We start from the raw sequence: 18762 nt of genomic DNA on the forward strand, positions 1-18762 counted from the left end.
CTTTGAAGCGCTTCCTCTGCTCATCATGTGTGGTAGCTGTCGAATGATTCATACTCAAAGCCGTTTAGCTAATTTGATCAGCAGTTCAACTGGCGGCCTCAGATCCTAATGACCCACAATTTCTGCGATCAGACTAATTGGGGATTGCAAGAATAATGACAGTCAGCTGTGGAGGGGACTCTGGTCTGTGCTCACTTCAATGCTCCTGATGGGGCGGAGCAGCTGGGTGGAGTTTGTCCTGTCAGTGGCAGGCTGCCGACTGAAACTGGGCTACAAACCAAACCAGATTCCCACAATTAGACAAGAAAGCACTCTGCAATTCAATGGACAGATGCATCTTCAGCATCATTTGAGGTCAATTTGCTACCTCTTTTCTTGCCGGGATACATTTTTCAGTGAGCTCGTAAAAAGAGGATTTCACAGTTGGTGTTTCGGCTACTGGGATCCAGAACATCAATTCTGTGTATCCTTTCTAACCCAGGCAGAATAAATTAAACAACATTCAGCAGCATATTGGCCCTACAGACACGCTCACATCTGCCCATGGAGTTTGACACTGATTCCCAAAGTGGGAGATGATCCAAAGGTCCAAAGTTTACAGCACAGCAGCTGGAACCTGAGAGATTCATTGGGAAAGTCATGAATCTGGAATACTTTTGAAACAAAGTGGGTGAAATATAGTGACATTCAAGTAACAAACTCTGTGAGATTGGGATTCTGAGGCTCTAAGTGACAAGGAAAGGCTCTTATATATACATTTCTTGGTCACATATTGATTTACCTCTAAACAGAGGTTTTTCAAACTGAGGGTTGAGCATTCTCTGTAGTTTCAAAGTATTATTGTCCTTTTATCAGCTTTTCTTAACTAGCTAGCTAACATTACATTGTTTTTGCTGATTTGTGCATGATGTCATATGACTTCCAAAATTTACCTAAAGTCCAGCAGTGAAGTTTCTGCTCTTGGTACAGCTCCTCTAATATCAGAGCAGACTGGCAAGGTAGGAGCATGGGTTTTCTAATGTTAGCCTATAAAGCACCACTAGTGTCCAGGTCATGAAGCAGTGATCTTTTTTATTTGATGAATGGATTGTTAAAGTGAAGTTGTGAGTGGATCTTCATCAGATAAATCACCACAGCTGAAGATGGCATGTTGGAAATGTCCGGTCGCCATCAACGACTACTGATGTTGAATGACGGTCTTCAAGAGTTGTCCCATTTCAACCATTAACTCTGTTCTGAGGGGCAAGAGGGCACTCGAATAAGAGGGATAGGGGTAATATTGGAATCAGTTTTCAATCCTCGATGCTAGATAAATGTTATTTGATACTGCGGAAGTATATAGGTTTGATCCCCAGTCCTTGAAAGACAAGAAGGAGAATACTGTAGTCGGTCGAGAATGTTCCTTGGAAATCAGAAACCCTCACATGTTTGGTAGAATGTCAGTAGACTGAACTCTACCCAGTGTGGCTGATTTACTGAGCCACAAAATACCATCAATACCACAAAATTCGACTCACCTCTTTTCAATTTAGCAACTTATTTACTGAGACTGAAGATCATTTGATTTGTGAACACAAGCGTTCATGAAGACAGCTAGGCAGCCATAAAGACACAACAAGCGATATATCACACATGCACGCTCGCACTCAAATCTGAGGCTGATGGAAATGTTGTCAACATCACAGCTGCCACGGGAAAAAAAATAAAAGGGGTTCGCTCAGCGCTGCTTTCATTACCAATCTCCACATCTACTCTGTGTTCTCCTGCACTGAAGAGAGAAACCAACGTCTTGTGATGGACAAGTCCTTTCAACTTTTCCTCAAATTGAGTTTCTCTGCTGCTCAGACATGAAGCGCCTTGATGTTCAGATGTATTGACTGTGGCGCTGTAGGACACAGATTCTCCACAGCCAGAACTCCCTTGTACCGTCTTTGATTCATCAATCAGCTACAGCGCCATGTAAAACTCTCCAGTCATTCATAGATCATAGTAGGTTCCCTCATTGAAGCTCCTTCTTCATTTTGTTGCATCTGAGCTGAAGAGGATATTGATTAACACTAAACCCCTACAGGGGTGACTTCTTTTTCAGTTTCCTATGATGTCTATTTCCTTAATAGACTATCTGTAATCAGAGCACATGAGCACAGGAAAGTGACTGTGCATATGATCAGCATAAAAATCAGTGTGGCATTACTTACTGCTGATGACTGTTTCTTTCAGTAAGGAGAGCAAACAGGTGGGCACAAGATGTGAGCTGTTCCGAACTGTATTGAAGCCAGTTCTGGGTCACAAACAGACAGCTTTGTAGCACAAACAGGTCATGACAAAGAGAAGGGCCATGAGCAATCTGGTTCAGCTGTCAGGCTTGTTTAGCTACAGAGAGGAAAAACATGCATCACTGCAGACTAATCAGTTGTCAGGGTGGAAAATGTTGATTTCATCTGCAAGAAGGAAGATGTTAGCTGGATGAGGCAGGTTTAACAAAGAGGGTCACAGACACTGGAATTTCTCAAAGTGTCACTCTTTCAGGCCGAATCTGCTGAACTAATTTGGGATTTCCTCATGGCGCCAGATGTTTCTTCTTTCTGGAAGACGAGACTGCGGCTGTATTCCCAAAGCGATGATTGCAAGTTTCTAGGTTTCATGAGTAATGGTGACCTACTTCCTTCGTCCAAAATGCTAAGTCGAGCATTTTTCTCAGATTTTTATCTATGCTCGGCTCTGAGGCCAGCTCAACAAAACCTACGTTCAAATTTGAATATTTTCATTGTGAAGGTTGGAAAACACTTCTACTTCTGAGTTACAGTTAAAATATTAAATGGATGTCATTTATGGTGCAGTGGCAAACATTCTTGAGTCATCATTTCTCCATTCTTATGCTTTCCCTGCCTCAGCAATAAAAAAAAGGTATTGTTTTTCACTCCGTGCTTCTTAAAAACAGGTGAAAATCTTTTATTAAAATATGGGTAAATTCTTATGCATCACAGCTTGTCAAAGACAAATAATTTACAAATGAGGACATAGAACCTGCTGCATCAGCGTTTTTCAGAAGCAGAGTCAAAGATGGCGCACACTCCAGTTATGGGATTATCTGACTCCAGTTATGGAAATACACACAAAATACTTCAGATGGGCTTTTATGAAAGGCACTGGAGTAAAAAAAAAAATTGCCCCTGCCCTAAAAAAAAAGATCTTAGCAATATTATACATATTTTCAGTCAATTAAATAATATTTTCCAGTTAGAGAATACTACGTTATGAAATTCTTTACAACTTGACATAATCTGTCATTGTCAGAAGCAACTGTACTTCAGCAAGTCATCAAAACAAAGCTTCACATACAGCTGAGGATGCTACAGAGAGTCTCTGCTCACTGCTCAAGACATGATCAGACAAATCACTTGTTTAAATGGGAAACACCTAGGGGCAGAGTGTGATGTAACTTTGTAGGCTGTTACTTAATAATCACTTGCTGTGTAGGAAAGGGAAATAGAATTGAGAACTCCGATTGTCAATTTGCTTTACATAGATTGAATAGTTTATAAGATGTATAATGGTGTATTACCAAGCAGATTTTGCAGTTTTACTTCATTTTCTTCCTGAAGTCTTTGGTCCAATGTGTATCTTACAAGGCCAGGCCCATTTTTGCCTACACATATTTTTTAGCCATTTGTTGTGGTTTATAACTCTTCTAAATTTAATTCCTACACTGAAGTTTACATATTAAAACTTGATGACTTGATTGAAAATTATCTATTTGCTTTACTTCTATTTTATATGGCCTACTGTTTTTCCCATAGAGTAACTGGTTGACAAGGCATGGCCTATATGACAAACTGCCATGATTCTTCAACACACTGCAAACAAATTTAGATGATGCACTGGTATATGAAGTTACTACAGGGGGGCGGCCAAATTACTCTTTGATAATATTTGGAAAGTTTGTTTTTTTTCCAAAAATGTAAACCTGTCTGATCTAATCTAGCATATTTTTTGCAAAGAAAAAATAACTTTTTAGTTTACACTGATTGATGACAATCTACCCATAATTCCTTGTGCAATCATGTGAACAAGTTTACCTGACCACATGATAAATCACTGCGCAACACCTCTTCATAATGGCAAACCAGCCAGCTACTGTAGCTATGGCTTATTGAAACATTTTGTCCAGTGATGTGTATCATTATCCCAAGTGTCCGCTGTATCTCATTAGCCACAATAGATTGTTTTGTTAGTTATCAAGCAAGAGACTCTGATGTACCCTCCAGCTCAGAAACCACTGGAGAAATTGCAGAAGGTGAGGCTAGGTGTAGCCATGCTACAGCTGCTGCAAACATGTTAATACGTGGCACTACAGGCCACCCTACTGTACATGTTATTCTGGGCCCACTTTAAAAAGCAACAGATTATCATACGATATATGTAGCAGGGGGTCCCTGCCCCGTCTCTCTGCTGAGGGCTCCTTGGCCTGAAAAACATTAAACCCCTGACTTTGTGGTGATTATCCTATTAAACTGAAAAATTTAAGGCCTTGTCCTGCCTTGGTGAAGGTAAGTATACTTTCAATCAAAATCATCTTTGGCAATGCCCTTTAGGTGCATTTTATATAGTAACAGGAATTCTACCATACTAGAATAAAAAATTCTAGTATGGTAGGACTGTAGAGACACATGTTTTTCACCCGTGCGGCCCACCTCCCTGAGTGATTTGAAATATATAGGAGTTTAGAAATGTGCCCCTATACTACTACTTTATTTGAATTTCTCCTTTTGGCCTGCCTATAGCCAATCAGGTAACTCAACTATTTACCAGCGCCTTTCACTTGTGGAATGAGGGATCATTTACAGTCACCAATGTTAATTATTACTAGTAGTATATAAATGATATGGTAACGAGTGGCATGTAGTACTGCCCAAAGAGACAATAAAGGTCATTAGCCCAAAGACAAACTGTAAAATACAACAACTGAAAGGTGACCCAAAATAATAAGAACAAGTTAACAGCATAGGCAAACTGGGACATATGACTTTGTCAAGCCAATGCATTAATGTAGTCTGTTTTCCTGCATAATCAGTATTTCTTTGGCGAACATTGCTATTATGCTCAAAATTGGAAGTCCATTGATATTTCCCAGTGGTGTGGATTACACACAAAATTGTGAAAATTATAAACTGTGGGCACAAAATACCGCAAAACTTGGCCTCTATACAGGAGACACTCAAAGCACCAATGCAAGTTTCAATCACGTCATTATTACATCATTGTGACAGCAGTTTTTACAACATTTTAATCATTAAAAACATTAGCTGTTTTTAACTAGGCAGTTGCTTGGGCATACAGTATGGAAATGGACCGTGATGAACAGTGACATTTTTCAGAACACATTGAGAAATGTAGCTTTAGAGTCTATGCCAATGGCATTTCTGGCTGTGCATCGGTAGACGCCACTGTCTCTTTGTGTCGGGTTCTGGATGATGAGGGAACCTTGCGGATGGAGGTACTTGTTTCCAAAAAGGCGTGGCTGTGCACTGACGGCCAAGCGGGTTTTATCGGGGGTTTCCCATGCTACGTCTACCTTAGGGATCCCAGTTGCTACACAGTTCAACTGAACAGCAACTCCATGTTTAGCATAAGTCACAGAAGGCGGACCGTTTGTAATTCGAGGTGGGTACGCAATCACAATTACTGATACAGAAAGCAGAGAGCTGCCATACTCATTTGCAGTCCGGCAAACATAAGACCCCCGATCATAGACTGATACTTGTTGGATGGCAAGTGTCCCATTGGGCAGTACAGCATACCTTCCAGCTCTCTGTGGCCTGTTGAGGACAACTCCACTGGGTAGTGTCCATGTTAGTCTGAGGGGTTCGCCACTAGTTAGACAATGAAGCAAAAGTCTTTCCCCATTCATGATGTTGACAGGAGTGTTGTATCTGTTGATGATCTCTGGCTTTCTTCCTGGTGACAATGTGATTGTACGCTCCACAAGCCCTCGAACATTGCGTCCCAGACAGCGATACATACCAGCTTCCGCTACAGAGGGGTTGCTAATGATCAAGGAGCCATCTGGTCTGTGGAAAAACTTAGAGGATCGAGTACCACTCTGCAAAGGTGTACCGTTAGGTAAGATCCAAGTGACATGAGGTATAGATAATCCCTCAAAAGAGCAATTTAAAATCATGGCATTCCCCACAGTCAGTGACAGGCTCTCTGTTTTGTGACCTCTAATTTGTGGCCTCTCAACAACCTCCTTCACATCCAAATTAACCACCAGCCTGACCTCCCCTCCTTCATTACGGGCAATACAAACCAGCTGCCCTGAGTCTGTTCTTTTGGGTGACCGAATTTCCAATGTACCATTTAGATGAACTGTCATTCGGTTGCTATAGTACGGTGCAGGAAGGATCACATTTCCTGGTAAAACCCACATGACGCGAGGGATGGGGGTTCCCTTTGCCACACAGTCCACAAACTTCCGTTGATCTGGAACTGCAGTCACCTTGATGTGGTTGGCAGTTCCACTTAAGCCGTTGATTACTGGAGTTGCCACCAGGACCTCCAATCTGATGACTTTATGGTCTTGTCCAGCGTTGTTCCTGGCCATGCAGGTGTAGTTACCTCCATCAGAACGTTGGACCTTTTGAACCACCAATGTCCCATCATCCAGGATCTGGTATTTGTCTAAAGCAGGGTGGATCACTCTATTTGTAGGAGATATCCATGTGATTACGGGTATTGATTCTCCTTTGGCATTACATCTCAGTGTAACAGTCTCACCGTAAAAAACCCTGACAGTCTTTTGGTCTTTATCCTGGATTTGTGGTGGCAAAGTTGCAACTTTGACCTTCACTCTAACCTTCATCTCATCTTTGCCAAGTTGGTTCTCAGCATAGCAGGTGTAGTCGCCTTCTTCTGGCACTCCGACATCGTTTAAGTACAGCGTCCCATTGTCAAACACCACATACCTGTACACAGTTCAGAAAGAAAAGGAAGGAGAGGGAGACTTATTGTAACACTTTGATGACTGCAGCTGTCAGTTAAGAGTTATGTGCATTAATGGAATTACATTTGCAGTGTAATTATATGCAATTATGTAGTTGTTAAGATTTGGACATTGCACATTATGACTTATTTTGGTCATATGTAGCTTTTTTATCTTACTGAAGGAAAGAACACTTGGCAAACAAATAAAATAATAATACAAAAAAAGGCTCCCTTTACAGTACATGATGTTCCTTTTTCAAGAACTGTATATGTACAAATAGAAGCTGCTAGTGAAGATGAATACCAGAAATGTAGGTTCTGTATTTACCTTCAAGGCTATTTTGAGACAGATGACTACAAAGGTACTGCTGTTTGCTGCTCTGTGAGCCTTTTCTTCTGTGGTCAGCCAGCTATTACATGTCAGAAAGAAACATGTATAGTCGAACAACCTTAACAGACTGACAAGTAGTATTTACAGTGTGCTCTACATGTCATAGCAGGACACAATAAATACAGCTGAAATACGAAGGAGTTTTTGTGTTGTAGCAGCAAATGCCAAAATTGGTTCTTGAAGTAATTTTCTGTGGAAGTGAGGAGTCATTAATCTTAGGGTGCTGAGCTGCCAGTGTAGCACAGAGTCAGGGAATAGTTGCCGATAAATGGACATTTGAAATGAATGTCTTAAATGTCTTAGTTGATTAAAAGCAGAATTATTGTTAAATAAGACAATGACAATGCTAAGGATTTGAGTTTTCTGGACCACCACTGGCTAATAGTGATGGATTGGTTTAAGAATTAATAATTCATTTGAATTATATATTTAAAACAAAAGGTCAAACTGGGGTTCCAACAAAATCTACACTGCAAGAACAAATATGTCAAAAAAAACCAAAAAAAAAAAAACCCCAAAAACATAATGTTGATAACATTTTGACACATTTGACAATTTTAGCACAATGTGTGATTAAAAAAGAATGCTTCTGGACAGACTGACACACTACATGTGTTAAGTCCTTGGGGAAGGACAGTTTGTGTTTATAAAAAAATGCATATTTTTTAGAAAGCAGCACATAAAAAGCTCTAAAATGAATAAATATAATTCATAAAATACATATATGCATCTTAATATATTTTTATTCAAAACTAAAGGCTGATTTTTTTTTTTTTTTCAGTAAATCATGTCATGCCACTTTGAACTGCTGCAACCTCTCCTTTCACTCTTGCCTGACAAAAGAGGAATTAAGATGCTGTCGGATATGGAGCCTCCTGTAAGTTAAGTCTTTCATTTGCTGACCTTCACATTTATAAGCTTGCTAATATGCAATAAATAACCTTTAAATTATGTTAGGTTAAGTAGCTAGGCTTTTTAATGATTCTAACATGCTGTTGATTAGAGTTAGTGCAAACTTTGCTAAGGTTGGTGACCTCTGCATGCAGAGTAGCATTAAACTGGTCAGGCTGTGTTGACTTTTAAATGGGAAAATTTAAGTTTAAGGCAATTAGTGGCTCTGGCTAGGTTAGCTTACATTAGCTACGCATTTTCTTTTGCCAAAACAATGTTGTATGTGTTAGTTACAACACAGAGTAGAGTAGATAGTTGCCATGATGTTAGCCATGCTAGCTAAGTTAGTCAACTGATGAACATCTTAAAAACATTGTTAGGCTCAGGTAGTCATGTAGCTCAAAGAGAGTCAGACAAAGTGAATTTCCCTTTATGATACAGGTCAATGGAAGTGAAAGTTGATTCTAAGAATCTCTCTTACTGAGCAGCTCATACCTGCGCCTGCGCCCCCCATTGACACTATCTCTTTGTTTGACTGGGTTGACCATAGTGCCATCCGGTAGTGCCCAGCTGATCTCTGGGTTAGGGAGACCAGAGGCCACACAGTCCACCTTCAGGTCTCCACCATAGACCACCTCCTGACTGGATTGCTGCTGCTTCTGCTTGATCTTGGCTGGCCTGGTTAGCACGTTGACCCGCAGCAGAACGTAGTCATCACCCATCTTGTTACGTGCCACACACAGGTAGTCACCGCTGTCCTCATCAGTCACAGATTGAACAGTTATACTTCCATTGGTGAACACCTTGATCCTGGGGTCGAAACTGTAAAGGTAATAGAACTCTCATGTAGGCATTTATTTATATACGTAATAGAGAATGTAGAAAAATATTAATAAGCTTGTGCATTACTGACCTGTACTGAGCATCCACCAGTTTCTTAGAAGGTGTCCTCCAGATGATCCGGGGCTCTGGCTCTCCTCTTGCCACACAGTTGAGCAGCAGCCTCCCGCCATAGATCACATCTGTTCTCTGAGGAGATGACGACGTGATTCTGGCCTTGGCAGAGGACGGATTCCTCCTTATGCTCAAGATCACTGTTCTCCTGCTGGACGCCACCGTGTTACTGGCTGAGCACTCATATTTCCCAGCATTCCCCGGGCCTAGTGTCCTTATATAGAGGGTCCCGTTGGGAAAGACAATGAGGTTGTGTCCAGTAACAAACTGGGAAGCAGTGAGCTGTACACCATCAGGTGTGATCCAGTGGACGACAGGCTGAGGGGAACCTGTGGCAGTGCAGTGGATGTAGGCAGTGCTGCCCTCTAGGAGGGTGGTGTTCTCATGTTGGGTCTGCTGAATCACAGGTGGCAATGCTGAGATGTAAAGCCGAACTGAGACTGTGTCTGCCCCGGCTGCACTGCTGCCAATGCACTTATAAATCCCTCTGTCTGTGTAAGAGGCCTGACTGATCCGGAGGGTTCCGTTACTCAACACAGTCACACGCTGTTGAGGGGCGACACTAAGTGGTGCAGCAGCCATGTGGACATGGTTAGGGAGCACCCATGTGACTCGAGGCATAGGGTGCCCCTCCACTATACACCCCAAATCCACTTTGCCACCTACATGCACAGTTATGTCCCTGTGCCGAGGGAGGAGGACCCGTGGGTGCTGAGACAGGACCACAAGGTTGATCACCATCTTGTCTGTGCCGTACTGGTTTTGGACTGTGCACAGGTACTGGCCCCCATCCATGGGCTGAGTGTTCCTGATGAATAATGTACCATTTGGATGGACCTCAAACCTCTGGGCCCTGGTGTTCTGAGCAATACTCGCCCCTGCATGAATGGAAAAAGAGAGATTTTAAATATGACAGCTATTTCTTACACATAGTATACAGTAAGTAATAGCTGACATTTTAAGGTGGGGTGAGCAATTCTGGAAAAAGATAGTCGGTTGTTTCAGTCCCAGGTCGTCAAATACCAACGCTTTGTGTTGATTGTTGTCGGTATTTAACAACTTGTGGATGGGACTCAGCAATCAACTGTCTCCAGAATCGTTCACCGCACTTTTAAGCATTGAATTTAAAGAAAATAAACAAGGGACTGTAGGTAAAATGAGTATTGTAGTATTGAGTTGGTGGGTAATGGGTGCACAAAAATACAAAAAAAAAAAGTATGGGTGCCATACCTAACAAAGAAAAGTGTACAATGTTCAAGGAGGATACTTACTTTTGACAGGCAGGGAAACTTTGATGCAAAGTCCTCATCCCAATTAATACACATAAGTTTAATTACTTTACGTTACTTATTTGTTTGTCAGGGAGCACACCTTAACCCAGCTTTTAATAGTCAAATATTATTTATTCCAGACAGTGACGATTTCCATTAAATGAGTGCATTGTCCTAAATATATCATGCTTGTATTTTTAACCATTTTTTCATGGAACAACATTCATATCGGACACATTGGATTCCTCAGGTGGTACAGTAAGGGATTGGTGTTGATGTGAGTAGGTAGATAGTTGTTTTACAACCATATCTTCATCTATTTTGGTTTGCAGTATAAAACAATATCATATCAACATTCTTCCTGGCAAAAGCTTTTAGCTTGATTGCTACCAAATACCACATATACAGTTTCAAAAAAATAACTCAGAAGCAAACTTACATGGTAAATCTAACATAATATGACTGTATTCTTTACATTAATTGTAAAGATTTGCATATATTTTCTAACTTAGTGTGGTAATAGGGTCCAAAATAACTACAGTATACCTTAAACTGTTAACAGTGTGAAATACATTTTTGCATTAGGAGCCTGGCTTTCTCCAATTAATAATAGTAAGTGGACAAGAAATTTAAAAAAAATGTTGTGGTTTCACATTTTATCTTTCCCAACCTTATTCATTTTGAAATGCCTGCTAGTGCAACAACCAGCTCTAAATGACTTAAAACCGTGAAACAAAAACATGTATTGGCCAGTGACTACAATATCTCCTGAAACTGACCGGTAAACCCATCTTTGATCAAGCTTGGAAAACTAAGCTTAAAAAACTTACAGGAAAAAAAAATATGGTCAAACTATTTGATTAATTCATATTTTTTTTCTCTTTTCCGTAGCGTTTCTTAAGAAGAAAGTAACAAGGCTGACCTGAAAATGAAAAGTAGAGTTATGAGGTTGAGTCATACATACCACTTGCAACTTTAGTCCATGACAGGAAGGGGATTGGCTCACCCTCAGCCTCACAGGGAAGCTGAGCATCTGTTTCAGCTTTCACAGTGAAAGTCTGGAAATTGCTCTTAGTTATCCTTGGCTTCCCCCTTGGAACCGATCCTTGTCCAGGTAGCTGGTGCTTTCTGGACACATCCTGAGAGCTTGTTAGCAGTCCCTCTTTGAATGGATCAGTTTGGTTTGCAGCATTTGTTGGGGCAGGAGTGGCCATTTCCTTAATTGTCTGTCCACTGGTCAATTTTAGGGCTGGGGAAGTTGGATTTATACTAATAAATGGAGTCAGTTTGTGGTCAGCTTCTGTTACAAGATGGAAGTCTTTTGTTCTCTGGGGCTCTGATGTGGTGATAGGGTGGATATGTTGGCTTTGTCTGTGGTTGTCTGCTGTGTTGTGGCTCTTGGGAGCCTCCTGAGTGGTAGCCATCAGTGAAGGGTCCATTTTGGCTCCAGTGGGAGACATTTTAGGTAGTGTAACATATGGCGCTACTCTGGATGGAATCACAGCATCAGGTCTTGAAGTAAAAGAGGGATTTGTTGTTACGATACTTGTAATAAGAGCATTCGCATTTATTCCTATAGTTGTAGTTTCTTCAAGATGTGTATCTCCCTCTGATTCACTGCTTGGGGTTTTATTTTGACCAAAAGTATGATAAGATGTTTCAAGTAATGTAGGATCCTTCGTGGTGACCTGTTCTGTGTCCAAATCACCCTCAAAAAGCATGCTTGGTGTTGTAATTAACCCTAGAGAAGTGTATGCAGAGGTTGTCTTGATTTCAGGCTCAATTAAGGAAGCAGCTGAGGCGGATGGGGATGGCAGCAGGGAAAACTGCATGCCAGTCTCCTTGAAAAGCATATTTCTGTCATTTTCATGGGGTATGTATTGATGGCCTGATTGATTCAGCCCGACATCTGTTTGCACTTGCGTTACACTGTGAAAACCCCCCGAGGAATTGTTTGTGCGTGGCACAGGTCCAAGGTCTCCCGTAATGCTTACCCTTTGTGTCTCTTCTAAGGGTTTAACAGGTGGAAGGAGGCTGCCTGTAAACCTCTGCTGAGTGGTTGATGTGAACATTTCCAAACGTTCTGCAGGAGACACACTCTCTGAGATTCCCAAGGCTGTTGGAGAACTCGTCTTTCCGTGACCCACTCCTGGAGAGGACATTGGAAATGATGGTGCCACTGATGTGCTTTCGAACAGTGGTTTGGCCAGGGCTAGAATGCTGTCATTTGTTTCGGGGGGAGAAGCTGGTAGTGAAGAGGGTTCGGTGGCTGCCTTGGCATCATGCCCTTGGTCTTTGCTTTCCTCATGACTCAGTCTGCCTGATGACGCTGCTTGGCTGCCCCTGAATGGAACAGTGGTATTGAAACTGGCTAATGTAGCATCTAATGGTTCTATTTTTAGCTGTGAGGAGGCAGTGGTCCTGACTGTTGCTAGGGGAGCATTTGTAGGTGTGGTGGCTATTAACTGGGTGGGTTTATTCAGCTTTTGTTTCCTTGTATTTGGCCTTCTCCGACGACCCTCATTCTTTCTCTTAGAGTTAGGTTGGCGTTGGCGTGAGGATGATTGTCCTTCAGACCCCATCCTTCTTGTAGTGGTGGGTACTTGTATAGTTGTTAGAGCTGCTGTTGTGAGCATTGCTTGAGACTGCAAATCATCAAGTGTTGTGTCCTTTGGCTGAGCATGCAACTCAAATCTTGTTGTAGTCTCATGAAGATATTTTCCATTTTGGTTGTCTGAAGGGATAATTTGACTTCCACTCAAAGAGAGTTCTCGGTCATAATTGGAGCTGGCAACAACATTCGGCATATCCACATTCTCGCTCCTCTCCGATGCCTTGGACCACTGCGCTGTTTTGACTCTATCAACATCTGTATTTGTGCTAGGGTTCTCTTGTAGAGAAAAAGTATTGCTGCTGCTTGCAATGTTTGTGTTCGCCAGCCAGAAAGTGACAGCGTGTAGGGGAACAGATGTGGTCTGTGGGAGGAAAAACACACTGTTTGAAGTTGTGTGTGTGTCCAAGTTCGTATCAGGGCTTGTGTGTTGTACATTGTATGTAGTCTGTGTCGTGTGTGGCTCTGCTGTAGAAGGTATGTTATGTGCATGATGACTGTTTGATGTCATATCCTGTGTATCATGTGTAGTATCACTATTAGATGTCACATGTGTGTCTTGGCCTTGTGTACTGTGTTTATTAGTTGTGTGTAGTACTGGAATGTGTGGTGTTATGAAGTAATCCCTGCCCTCTTTTTCCTGCACAGTCACGCCATCAGATGATCCCTCAATAGTTTCTTGTGACTTTGTAGTCTGCTCTTCCAGTGTCATCTGTGTCGTATGCTGAACTGGGAGTGGTGTCACAGTATTCTGAGCATTTCTGTCCCTGATCTTAGCCAAAATATCAGCCCATTTCTCTGGGTCTATTTTAGTCTTTGACATATTAATCTTCCTCCTGCTGTCAACTATATTCTTCCTGTCTTCAACACGTGATCCTGTTGGTTTTCGAAGCACTGTTGGCCTCCGCCACATATTCCTTGATGGATGGACGCCCCTCCTGCCTGGGGCCACACCTCCTGGAACTCTCCTCCTCAAGGGATCCAAGCGGCTTAATGGAGGCTCCTTCTGAGTACCCTCATTGTCCCCTGATGCCTCCTCTGTATCCATTGTGGGGACTTTAATCTGAGTGTTCACCCCTGAGGCTGACTGAGGTCTTGCTGGGAATTTCCTCAAAGGCCTTATCAGCCCTTTGCGCCTGATGAGAATGATTTTTGTAGCCAGGGTATCCACACCATGTTGATTTATAGCAATGCATTTATAATGACCACTGTCCAATAACTGAGTCTGTGGGATATGTAGAGTGCCGTTGGAAAAGACCAAAGCTCTGGAGGAGTTGGCTTGGAAACTAACTATGTTGCTGCTTGGTAGAATCCAGTTAATTTCAGCATCGGGGGAACCAGATGCAACGCAAGGCAGGGAAATGGGGTTCCCTACAAATCCTTCAATAGGTGTAATTGAGGCATCCTCTCCTTGGAGAGGGCTAGAGGATTCCTGTACTGTCAGATGGAATGGCAGGACAGCAAGATCTCCATGAACCTTGGCAATGCAGTAGTAAATTCCTGTATCTGTGTGGCTGACAGCTTTAATGACCAGCTGTCCTTCGCCCGACACAGACACCCTGTTGTCCGGACTGCTGTGTGCTGCCTCCATCTTGGAGCCGTCTGGCAGCATCCAGTGGATGACTGGTTGGTCAGAACTGTGCACGTTACAGTCCATTTGACTCGTGCTTCCCAGGATAGCACTCAACGCTTTGCGAGTTGCATTTGTTGACTTAATCATGACCCATGTCCTCCTCTGTCTCCGCACCAGCTCTGCTTCCACTGTCTCAGTGAAGTCTGTGCTCAGGATCAATTTTACCATCTTGGCTGATGATTGAAGTCGGTTCAGCTGAAGGCCTGCAGATGTCTGCATCAGCCATTCTGGCTGAGCCTTGATATTAACTTTGACACCTGTGTAGTACAACGCATCCTTCTCAGAGTCCTGTCTATACACATAGGTTGGATGAGGCTCTTTTCTGAGCATAACCCCCCTTTGTAAATGGGCAGGTACATTGCTGTAGTATGCGATAAGCCTCCACAGTCGCTCATACTTTTCTCTATCAACAGGGCATTCTATATCCACTGACAAAGTTATGTTAGAGGCCAGCTGGAGATGGTTGACCTGCTCCCAGCTGATCTTGGTAACCTCTCTCGGCTCATTAATGCTACACTCCAAATCCACCTCATTCCCATGTTCATCTGACAGACCCAGAGAGATGTTTCCAAGTGCTTCACTGAAGTCCTCTGTGGTCATGACCTCACTTTCCATGTCATCAGGTGGGGAAGTCCTCTGAGGAGAGCTGATGACAGGGCTGCTGCAGACTAAGCTCTCCACCGCCTGGAGCTCTTTCCTCTGGAGGTGCCTGGGAGATGAGCACATAGGACACAGCTGGCCACTGGGAAGTGCCTTGTCCTTTTTACATTTCAAGACACCTAGAGAAAAACAAACAATGCTGTCAAATAAGATCTTGGAGCAGTCTTGAATTATCATCTGTGAACATTCCAACATATGAATCATTAGATTATCAGTATCACTAGTGTTTGAACGCAAGAATAAAGAATAATCAAATAAATACATTTAAAGTCAAACCTGGTGAGGTTTTATTCCAGTCATGTAGCCACCTCATGTTGCAGTCGCAGGTCCATGGGTTTCCATGGAGGTACAGGTTCTCCAGTTGAGGCATGGTGGCCACCAGGTGGGAAGGCAGTGACATCAGCCCGTTGTCTGACAGGTAGAGATGCCTCAGGGTGGAGACATGGAAGTAGTCCATCAGAGTGAAGGTGGTGAAGGTGGCTGGGTGCAGCTGCTGAAGTCGGTTGCCTTCCAGCTGCAGCAGCCGCAGGGAGGTGAGGCCCTGAAAAGCATCTGGGTGGATGAACTCCAATCGGTTGTGGTCCAGGTGTAACCTGGCCAGGGCCCAGAGACCCTGAAGGGTGTGTCTGTTGATCTCAGTCAGCTTGTTGTAGCTCATCTTCAACATCTAAACCAATAAGCAATGAGGAGACATAATTAGTAATCATGACATTATGAACCTTTTTAACCCTGCCACACCACCTTACAGATAAGATCCCAAGGATTCATATATTGGTTACATCATGCTGAACAGGGGAGCCATCTTCAACAACACATTGAGAGTATTTCTAGTTAATGTGATAATGCAGCAATATTTTACTCAATACAATACGATAGTGGCTGTGGCTCGGGATGTAGAGCTGCCATCAGTGTATGAGTTGCGGTGTGAGTGGGTCAATGTGACAACTGTTGTAAACTACTTTGAGTGGTCAGTAGACTGGGAAAGTGCTATTGAAATGCAATTGCCCTCCAATACAAGCTAAATATAGCAACAGTGAAAGTCAAAGGTGGAAAAAAAGCCGGGCATCATTTCTAAAATGGATGTTGTACATGAGACATTTGTCATTTTTAGAGTTCAGTGGGTACTCCAGGTCCAGGGTTATTTTATTACATTTTTCTTGGTGAAGAATAAAAGTCAAAAGTTATTGTAAAATGGTTGCCTAAGAGATAGGTAATGGGGAGACTAAATCAATTGGTTGCTGTTCCTGAACTATTTCAACATTTCAAATATATTCATGAGTGTGGTCTCCTCTGAAAAAGTGAGAGAAAATGTGTTAAACATGTTTCTTTCCAACCAATTTTGTTTGAAATGTTTTGTGTGTCTGAATTTTTATTGTTGGGTGAACTGTTAAACTGTTAAAGGTGAACCTTTAATTTTAACTTTCTGTATTGTCTTTCTAAGTTTTTCTAGTCGGACGTAAGGAGCACTTAGTAATGATACTAATCCAGAAAAAAAAAGACAGAATGTGCACAAAATATGGGAAGAAGGCCTTTCAAAAGACGCACACAAACAAATTAATATAGATTTACCATTGGGGTTCAGTGTAACATTTCTATGGTGTGTTCAGCTGGTGTACCTGTAGTGAGCTCAGGTCCCTGAACACTCCATCAGGCAGACTGTGGACATCGTTCCCATGGACCATCAGAAGCTCCAGCTTCCTCAGACCAGCCAGCGATTTGTCTGTGATCTTATTAATGCTATTGAACCTGAAACAACAGGAACAGAGTGGGCGGTTTGAAAAACACTAAACCCAAATTAAGGAGAAACAATACATGAGCCTGCTTATTGACATGCCATAGAATTAAATCCTTCTTTAATCATGCATTAAGAGTGTAATCCAATCTCTCACAGTATAGCAAAATAACAGGCGTGCCAAGTCAGTGCTGAGGAATGCCAAAAGGACTGACCCCAGGTTCATGCGCTCCACGTGTTTGGACACAGCAGCTGGGATGGTGAGGAGGGAGCGGAAGGTGCAGTGGAGCTCAGTGGGCTGGGGGCAGGAGCAGGGCCGGGGACACGGGGCAGAGGAAACAGGGGGCAAGGTGATCATCAGCAGCAAAGTGTGGAGGAGACACACGGCGGCAGGGTCCATCTTCAGCGGGGGGGTGGGGGGAGCAGTCACAGCAGCAACTACAATATCATCATCATCATTATTATCATTATTATTATTATTATTATTATTATTACTATTATTATTATTAAAGATGCTGCTTTAAAAAGGAAAAAGGGTGATGAAGAATTAATTTCTTGTGAAAATAAAACTGGAGCTGGAATAAACAGTCTCAGGTGACAAAAAAGTCATACTAACCCAGCAGTCAGGTTATTAAGTAAAAGTTAATTTGCTGGAGCACTGATGCGAGTTTGGCTCAGGTTTCCAGTGAGACCCTCTGCCTCCATCTCCGCGTGAATGGATGACGTCCGATAAATTCGGCTGCGCTCGCCGCTCTGCAGCGGAGGTTTCAGGCAAAGTGCTTCTTAAATACTTTATAAACCTCAGCTCATATCTTTGTAATGAAAAATAGATGCTCTTACCTCAAAACCTTGATAGCCTTTCTCTGGGGAACTCCTCATATTCCATTTCAACATGGATAAATCCGAATAAAAAAAATAAAAAAAACCGGAAACCTGATAGAAGAGCTCAAAGTTGGTGTTACAAACAGAGAAAATCCGAACGAAGGAGAAATTGAGCGCAGATTTGAATGAAAAGTCCTTAAAGGAAAAAAGTTTGTGCCTAACACCGAAATGCCCCGTGCGCTCTCCAGCCCGCAGTGAGTGAAGGAGCCTCTCCAGCTGCGAGCAGCGCGCACGGCGGAGACGCAACAGGAGGAGCCACAAGTTTTTCCTAAACGACAGAAGAGGTGGAGGAGAGTTTCAGAGTATGGTACTGTGGTGGAGCAGAACACACTGCGACGCTGCTCAGTGTAAGAGTGCTTGGTTAGTGTTGCTGGGATATATTCAATGAGTCATATTGGAACTATGAGACATCAAACTAACCTCAGAGGCTTCAGGAGCAGCTGGATGGGAGAAGATGAGGGAACACACAAAAACTGAGCTTTGGGATAGATGCTGACCCATCCTACAATCCCTGAGCGTCATTATTTGACGAGTTGGGAATGAGACTCAAAAGTTATCTTTTCTTACAAATAGAACCTTGAAACTAAAATTGTGGTATGTTACAAATTACCCTTTTAATAAAAACTGAGCAAAGTCAAACATCGTGTGTGTGAACTTGTTCTGTAATCTACACTACATAGAAAAGAATAGAATAGAATAGAATATCTGTATTGCCATTGTATAGGTATATATTACATCCATCTGTCATGTTGA

At 42.4% G+C, this 18762-nt stretch overlaps 1 protein-coding gene across 1 annotated transcript; it reads right to left on the reverse strand.

The window, feature by feature from the left end:
• Positions 1 to 2947: 2947 nt before the first annotated feature.
• mxra5a (matrix-remodelling associated 5a) lies at positions 2948 to 18165 on the reverse strand. The gene is made up of 8 exons (XM_084347700.1): positions 17968 to 18165; positions 17343 to 17565; positions 17012 to 17141; positions 15672 to 16062; positions 11456 to 15514; positions 9180 to 10098; positions 8762 to 9088; positions 2948 to 6965 (listed from the first exon to the last, which is right to left on the reverse strand). Exons 2-8 carry the CDS (start codon positions 17525 to 17527, stop codon positions 5375 to 5377), a joined length of 7602 nt encoding a protein of 2533 aa, XP_084203826.1. The 5' UTR covers positions 17528 to 17565; positions 17968 to 18165; the 3' UTR covers positions 2948 to 5374.
• Positions 18166 to 18762: the final 597 nt, after the last annotated feature.

Source organism: Pagrus pagrus (genome assembly GCF_965226575.1).
Source record: "Pagrus pagrus genome assembly, chromosome: 24".
Taxonomy (NCBI): Eukaryota; Metazoa; Chordata; class Actinopteri; order Spariformes; family Sparidae; genus Pagrus; species Pagrus pagrus.

What these genes read in the sequence shown, in the direction of transcription:
- mxra5a (XM_084347700.1), bottom strand. Translation starts at nt 17,527, where the DNA reads ATGGACCCTGCCGCCGTGTGTCTCCTCCACACTTTGCTGCTGATGATC. An exon ending in CTGGAATAAAACCTCACCAG is followed by an intron (nt 15,515 to 15,671) that starts GTTTGACTTTAA and finishes GTTTTTCTCTAG; the next exon opens with GTGTCTTGAAATGTAAAAAG. An exon ending in CTGGTGGATGCTCAGTACAG is followed by an intron (nt 9,089 to 9,179) that starts GTCAGTAATGCA and finishes TTACCTTTACAG; the next exon opens with TTTCGACCCCAGGATCAAGG.